The following is a 7,423-nucleotide window of genomic DNA, read 5'->3' on the forward strand; positions in this document are numbered from 1 at the left end:
TGTAATTCACAAATTACAAACATAAACATAATATCATTTTGTCACACACGAAAACCGACAAAACCGACAAAACCACAAAAACGCATTTTCCCGCCAAAACCTAAAATCAAATTTTTCACGCCAAAACCCTAAAAACGCATTTTCGCACAAAATTGCAAAAACGTGTTTTCCCGCTAAAATTGCAAAAACGTGTTTTCATGAAAAAACCCCAAAACACATTTTCCGCCAAAACACAAAAAACACGTTTTCACGCCAAAACCACAAAACGTGTTTTCCGCCGGAAGGTGTTTTTCCGCCAAAACCAAAAAATGCGTTTTCTCATCAAAATGCATTTCCCGCCAAAACTGATTCTCATGAAAACCGCAAAAAATATTTTCCTGCCAAAACATATTTTCCCTGAAACCCGAAAAAACATATTTTCCCGCCAAAACGCATTTTCCGTGAAACCCAAAAAACGCGTTTTCGTGTCAAAACTACAAAAACGCGTTTTCACGCCAAAAACGCAAAAACGCGTTTTCCCGCCAAAATCGTAAAACATGTTTTCTCACCAAAACCGAAAATTGCCGTTTTCCTGCCAAAACCGAAAAATCTTGTTTTCCCGCAAAAACCGAAAAACGTGTTTCCCCACCAAAACCAAAAATCTCGTTTTCCCGCCAAAACCGTAAAAAAGAGTTTTTCCACCAAAACCACATAACGTGTTTTCTCGCCAAAACCAAAAATTGTATTTTCTCGCCAAAACCAAAAAAAATCTTGTTTTCCCGTAAAAACCGAAAAACGCGTTTTCCCGCTTAAACAAAAAAATCTCATTTTCCCGCCAAAACCGCAAAAATACATTTTCTCGCCAAAACCAAAAATTGTATTTTCCCGCCAAAATCGAAAAATCTCGTTTTCTTGTCAAAATCGAAAAATCTCTTTTTTCGTCACAACCGAAAAAATTCGTTTTCCGCCAAAACCGAAGTTACAGTCGGTTTATTATTAATACTCTTTTAGTTTGAAACTCTTAAAGTTTTTTTTTCAAATACATGTTTAACAATTTTTTTGTTTATTAGAAGTTATTATTGTAGTAAATTTTAACATATCATTAAATCAAGACAAGGATATTTAGGTAATTTGTTTACTAAACTCATTTGGATGGAAATTAAAAATAATGAAACAAACATAAAATTCATTTAGATGATTTATCTAGATGAACCATCTGGATGGACAAACAAACAGTCTCAAAATGGATCATCTCAATAGATCATGCAAATGGATCATCTGGATGGAGATGACAGATGGTGAAATGAACAACCCCTGACTTCGTATATGTGGCATGTATTAACATAAACTTGGTATAGTTGTTGACACATTTGAATACATTGGATAGTTTTTGACACATTGGAATACATTGGATAATTTCCAGGATAGTGGAGTAAACATCGTACGTGTATCCCAGAAACTTTTTTCCAAATATTAAACTCAAAACTACAAGATGTGACACCTTTTAAAACAGTGGTTGGATATCAAAACAACGCACAAGACGACCAAAAGCTAAGAGTAATCACAGGTGGATACATATATTTTTAAAGGAGTCTTATTTTTTTGAAACCGAAAAAGATGTAACATACAAAGCGCTGGTAACTTAATCTACAAGTTAGAGTGGCCTAGACGGAGCAAGACACGGTGCCACGATGTGTTGAGCACCCCTCTTAGGTTCCACACTGACTCCACATTTTCCGGCTGAACATTGGCCGCCGAATCCACCTGCTCATTCCCATAATTGTTTATACGAGATTAATGTCAATAATCCCACTTATTATCTGAGAATAAATGTTGGAGAGGCTTTTTACCGCTTTGGCGATGACCTCGGTACTCTGGGATGTAAGAATAACTTTTATGATTTCAATTATGAAATCTACCCCAAGACCATAATCTAGATTTAGTTTAATTCAACCCTAACACATTTCTAAAGAAGATAGAAACACTAACCTTGATCCATGCTTGGATGCAATTCCACTTGATCTTCTCCTCTTTAACCTTCTCCTTTTTGGTGATTTCCTTGATGGACAAGAAATCACAAACCTTCCTTAATCTCTCCTTTTGATAAATATTATTGTTGTGTTGTATTTTCGAGAGACTCGTTTTTTTTTTTACATGCAAGTAAAATAACGTACGGGTCACTTTTATAATAATCAAAGAGATGTGTGTCAATCAACACAACTCTCCGACACAACAATTGGACGCAACACTTCGTTATAATAACTGTATTAGTGCACCATAATGTATGATCATATATATTAAATCTTATGGTAATATATTCCATTATTATTACCTTTTACATATATGACCATGAGATTAAAGGCATTTATAAATATAAGGTAAAGTAGGAGGGTTATCAATACACCCGGATTCTAACTCTTTAATCGAAACCGATCCATCACGGTATCGTCTTTTATATTAGAATCTAAAAACATTAATATGAACTTGAACTTTATATTAAACCAACAGATACATAGGTCACATAGAATATAAAATATTCTTACATGGGAGACATCAATGGTGGCTTCAAACAGCACCCACGCCCATTTGTCGTTAGAGCAGTTTCTGATTGCTAAAAAAAGGGTAAAGTAAAGATGAGACAGACCTGGCATTCTTCAGCGAGTAGATTGATGGAATCAAGCCATTTGACCGAACGAGCACCAATCACACCGGGGACAACCACCCTCAACGGAAACCCATGATCCCTGTTCAGGATCTTCAAAACATTTAAGGACAAACAAGCAATGATGACACGTCAAACAAGTGATCATGAAGATTAAACAAAAATGAAACAGACTCTTTGATGATGATGACACGTCAAAACCTCTCCATTCATCTCATAAGCGAGGAGAACGTCGGCGTCAGGATTAGTGGCTTGGCTAAGAGGGATGGACGCCTTATAAGGCCCACCATTCTCCTCCTATATTAGAAACACAGAACGAGTCAACCAAATGCATAACTAAAAGATGAAAGGAAAGTAGTATAATTATATATATACCTTGCAGCGATCAACACTGACAAACTCAACATGGCTGCCACCTAAAGTGGTAAAGCCAGTGAGCTTTGGGATCCCCAGAAGCTCAAGAACATCGGCCAATTTGGCCCCGCCCCAGACAGCTGAAAGGCACAGTCTTTGCACTATTATTATATTATATTATAAAAACAAGACAGTCTTTGGGGAAAGAAAGAAAGAAAAAAAAAAAAAGAACCGTTGCCAATGGCAGAAACATCCCATCCAACCCCTCTAACATTCCTAACTTTGCTCATGGCAGTTCTTCTGTTACCAGCACACTGCGTTGTTTCAATAAATACAAGAAAACTGAGAAAAGGGCCTGAGGTATTGGAAAGGATGGAATAAATAATAGAGACCTGTAGAGTAGCAGTGACGTTGTACTTGGGCAGGGACCTGATATCTTTGATGAATAGCATTTTTGGGTTATCGATCAATCCGGTGACGGCCACGGAGTAGCTGGTAAGTGGAAACAAAAGAATCCAGAATCAGACAAAAGGCAAAAAGTTGAAAAAGACAACTGAAGATGTAAGATAAAAGATAAAAGATAAAAGAGGAAGAGGATGAGGACTTTTCGATGTGATCAACAATGGGAATGGGGCCATGGTTTCGCTTGTAGAAAAGATGGACGGGAGTGACGTAAGATGAAACTAAGGCGGAGCGAGGAGGCTCAGCGTTGAAAGGCTCCTGTCATCACATCACATCACACCCCCAAAATTGAATGAATACATAACATAGCAAAAAACAAAGAAGAAAAGAGAGCTTGCCTTTGCGTTGACTTTGAGACAAGGGTCACGAGGTGGTTCTTGTGAGTATTCCGACGGTCCACGAATCCCAGGCATATCTTCTTCTTCTTTTTTTGCAGATAACCACCAGAAAGAAAGCTTCCTGTGCTTTGCTTTTTATGGTCAGAGAAAGGACTTTGTTGGCTTGGATCACAATGTGTTTTGTGGTCAGTAGAGAATATTTTTTATAAGATACAAAAAAAGCATGCGATCCAAACATTTAATCAAGTATAATAATCAAAGACAGTGAGTATTTGGTCATCTAAACCTATGCAGATCCAATACACAGAAATTGGAGAATAATCGTAGAAAACACTAGGAACCGTCGTAGTTAAGAGAATAAGTAACGAAGTAATTGACTAACCTTTGGAGTGGAACGAGAGAAGGAGAGAGAGAGCTCGAGTGAAAAGAAGTGCGTTAGATCGATCGACATATGCCAAAACGTTTTGGAGAGAAAGTGACAAATCACATTGGGCTGGTAACATAATGGGCCGAATGAGATAGCAGGCCCAAATAGCCATAATCTCAAGAGATGACCCGACAGGGACTTCCCTCTGTGACCCCAAAGCGACGACCATGGAAACCCTTTTCAGAGTCTCACTTCGTCTTCTACCGGTTTCCGCCGCCGTGACACGTCGCGGCGCAATCCGTTTCCCCGTTACAACACCCGGTTCCTCCCACTTGCTGAACCGTAGTCTGTATAAGTTCTCTTCTTCTTCGGCCTCCTCCTCTGTGAAGACAAATGCAGGTTGGCTGTTGGGTCTGGGGGACAAGAAGAAGAAGCCAACGAATTTACCGGATATCGTAGCGGCTGGAGATCCGGTTCTGCACGAGAAGGCCCGAGAGGTTGACCCGGATGAAATCGGGTCGGAGCGTATTCAGAAGATAATCGATGATATGGTCAAAGTTATGAGATTGGCTCCTGGTGTTGGCCTCGCCGCTCCTCAGATTGGTATCCCCTTAAGAGTAAGTTAGCCTTTTTTTTTTTTTTTCTTTCTAGTGTCCCCTTCTTTTGATTGAATATGTTTTCGTGATTATTCAGATTATTGTTTTGGAAGATACAAAAGAGTATATAAGTTACGCACCAAAGGAGGAGGTTCTTGCTCAAGAAAGGCGTCCTTTTGATCTCTTGGTAAACAGAATAATTACTTTTAAAATTTTGTTAAAATTGAGACAAAAGTCTTAAACTTTTGGGGGTTGGTTGTTAGGTGATGGTGAATCCGGAGCTTAAGGGGGTTAGCAACAAGAAAGCTCTCTTCTTTGAAGGATGTCTGAGTGTGGATGGATTCAGAGGTGCGGTGGAGAGATACCTTGAAGTGGAAGTCACAGGCTACGATCGTCAAGGGAAGAGAATCGAAGTGAATGCTTCAGGTTGGCAAGCGAGGATTCTGCAGCACGAGTGCGATCATTTGGATGGTAATCTTTATGTGGATAAGATGATACCACGCACTTTTAGGACAGTCGACAACTTGGACTTGCCTCTCGCAGAAGGCTGTCCTAAACTCGGGCCTCAATGACCCAGACAGACAGATTCTTCGACAGAAGTTTGTTAATGTAATTTTTGATTCTTAAACATGTGAGCTTAATATAAAAAAAAAACATGGGAGCTTAATATAAAAAGTTTTTTGGGATTTAAGATTTTTTTTATTCATTTACGATAAGACCACACCACAAATTAAGACAGCTATTTAATAGTTGGAAATGAGTCATCTCGCTCGATCTGAAAAAGACACGGCGGCGAAGGCGTGAAATGCGGCGGTGAAATGGCCCCTCAGATCAAGCAAATATAAAACTAGAGCTTAAATTTAAGTTAATTAAACAATAAATAAAAAGGAAAGATCTAATCACAGCCGTCCGTTTTCCAATCAACGGACAAACCCATGCCGGGAATTTTATCTCTGGAACACACTTCAATCTAAAATTCGGACAGAGATTGTGGAACGAACCCATGTCGGAAAGTCGGTTTGATTTATACAGAAATTATATCTTGATAGCTAATTTACAAATCACCCAGAAAAAATCATAAGTATCACAATCTATAAAGCTTAACCGGAGGAAATCCAGAAGAGAAATAAAGATTGTATCAGAGAGCCACACAGAGAAATACAAAAAAAAAAAAAAAAAAAAAAAAAGAAAGATCAAAGACAGTATTACTATTTATCTCTTTTAATTTGCATGCCTACCTCGATCTGCGCTTCGGTGGCCTTTTCCTCGGATTGTTCTTCTTCCCCGGCGGTTTCTTCCCAAACGCAGAGCAGCAACCGCACGTCGAAAGTCTCGGAGACGGCGGCTCCACCGCAGGAGACACTCTTCCGGTTGTTCTGTGGTGTCGTGCGGCTCCTCCGCCGTTAGATCGACTCCTCTCGATTGCTGGAACACCGGTTTTGATCGGCCTGAGCTTGTCTTTCTCGTCGCCGGCGATCGGTTTCGGTTGCTCAGAGGTTTCCGACAGCGGCTTAGGCTGTTCGTCGCGTTGACTTTCTTCTTTCTGCTCGTTGGCCTGTTTGTTAAGCTCGGCGATGACACGGTCGTCCCAGACTATGCCGGAAGATCCCTGACGGCGGAAGGAGATGGTTGATCTTTGAAGGCCTTCCATGGATCTCTGTTATTCTTTCTCTCTCTCTCTCTCTGCCTTGATTTCTTCGCTTCTTTTGAGCTAAAAGACGAGTAAAAAGAAAGAAAGAAAGAAAGTGATTAGGATTATAAGCCCTGTTCGGGAACTCGCTAGGCGCTAATCCGGCGATCGGGTTGGACCTAGCGTCTAAAGAGAAAATTGGGGATTAATCGGAAATTATGCGGGATGGAATTTTTAGATGGTTTAATATATTATAAAACATGTTAATCTTTAATTGTGTATAACATTAATACATTTTCATGTTTAAGATTGTATAAAACACACAAATAGAATATATAAACTTAATATAGCGTAATTTTCATCAAAATTATGAATATAAATGATATCTATAAACTTTTAGATCAAATAAATAAATAAAAATATTATCAAAAAAAAAAAATAAATAAAAAAATAGATTAGGCGGCCGCGTACGGTCATTTATGCGGCGAGACGGTCATTTAGGCGGTCTAGACGGAAAAAAATCGGATATCCGATTTTTTAAACCGATTTGACATAAATCGGAGCGGAAAAGTGACGCGTAACGCCTAGGCGGCTAGGCGGCCAAGTTTTAGAAGAGGGATTATAAGTGATTAATCAATCATTCTGTTCCAGACTTTTTATTTGTGTTCTCACTATTTTAAATGAGCTTGGTCCACTATTATTATTACTCCTACTATTTATTATTATGATGATGATTCCTTGGTTTGGTGGTGATGTATCCAATTTGAATTCATTTTTCGTTACAACTTGTATCAGCACATAATCCTCTTTAATTCTTATGCAGATCCACAGAAAACTTGTCTGTTGGCTTTTCTTTTTCTATATTTTAAAACTCAAATAGCGTATTTTTATTATTTATAAGTACTGAAACAAATGGTATGGTTTAGATAATACTAATAGCTTATAAAGTGGAAACGAACACGAGAATTGACTTTTAGGCGACGATTTATTTAATCTAAAACAAAATCTTCCTCGTAACCAAATATAGTGGGTGAG

General features: G+C 38.6%; 3 protein-coding genes across 10 annotated transcripts in view; 1 reads left to right on the forward strand and 2 right to left on the reverse strand.

Annotated features, from left to right (window-relative positions):
* LOC106295356 (sulfite oxidase-like) overlaps window positions 1-4,363 on the reverse strand; it is a 6,868-nt gene extending 2,505 nt beyond the window's left edge. For 3 of the 8 annotated variants that reach the window (XR_001260997.1, XR_001260996.1, XM_013731234.1), the window contains exons 1-8: window positions 3,796-4,171; window positions 3,600-3,715; window positions 3,388-3,487; window positions 3,228-3,309; window positions 3,017-3,135; window positions 2,816-2,938; window positions 2,624-2,734; window positions 1,969-2,037 (exon numbers count right to left, since the gene is read on the reverse strand). Coding sequence is in view for 6 of the 8 variants with exons in the window: in XM_013731234.1 (XP_013586688.1) it covers window positions 1,969-2,037; window positions 2,624-2,734; window positions 2,816-2,938; window positions 3,017-3,135; window positions 3,228-3,309; window positions 3,388-3,487; window positions 3,600-3,715; window positions 3,796-3,870 (795 nt within the window). In the remaining 2 variants the exon portion in view is untranslated. The other 5 variants (XM_013731239.1, XM_013731236.1, XM_013731235.1 and 2 more) reach the window with 5 other exon arrangements.
* On the forward strand, window positions 4,364-5,945 carry LOC106295357 (peptide deformylase 1A, chloroplastic/mitochondrial). Its single transcript, XM_013731240.1, has 3 exons — window positions 4,364-4,779; window positions 4,856-4,945; window positions 5,022-5,945. Exons 1-3 carry the CDS (start codon window positions 4,390-4,392, stop codon window positions 5,328-5,330), a joined length of 789 nt encoding a protein of 262 aa, XP_013586694.1. The 5' UTR covers window positions 4,364-4,389; the 3' UTR covers window positions 5,331-5,945.
* On the reverse strand, window positions 5,786-6,497 carry LOC106295358 (uncharacterized protein At1g15400). Its single transcript, XM_013731241.1, has one exon. It carries the CDS (start codon window positions 6,407-6,409, stop codon window positions 5,993-5,995), a length of 417 nt encoding a protein of 138 aa, XP_013586695.1. The 5' UTR covers window positions 6,410-6,497; the 3' UTR covers window positions 5,786-5,992.
* Between the last annotated feature and the right edge of the window lie 926 nt (window positions 6,498-7,423).

The sequence above is a fragment of the Brassica oleracea genome, chromosome C5 (genome assembly GCF_000695525.1).
Source record: "Brassica oleracea var. oleracea cultivar TO1000 chromosome C5, BOL, whole genome shotgun sequence".
Lineage (NCBI taxonomy): Eukaryota > Viridiplantae > Streptophyta > Magnoliopsida > Brassicales > Brassicaceae > Brassica > Brassica oleracea.

Excerpts from the sequence above, each read along its gene's own strand:
- LOC106295357 (XM_013731240.1), top strand. The coding sequence starts at position 4,390 with ATGGAAACCCTTTTCAGAGTCTCACTTCGTCTTCTACCGGTTTCCGCC. Across the intron at positions 4,780-4,855 it reads AGATTGGTATCCCCTTAAGA|ATTATTGTTTTGGAAGATAC; the intron begins GTAAGTTAGCCT and ends GTGATTATTCAG. Across the intron at positions 4,946-5,021 it reads GGCGTCCTTTTGATCTCTTG|GTGATGGTGAATCCGGAGCT; the intron begins GTAAACAGAATA and ends GTTGGTTGTTAG.
- LOC106295358 (XM_013731241.1), bottom strand. The coding sequence starts at position 6,409 with ATGGAAGGCCTTCAAAGATCAACCATCTCCTTCCGCCGTCAGGGATCT.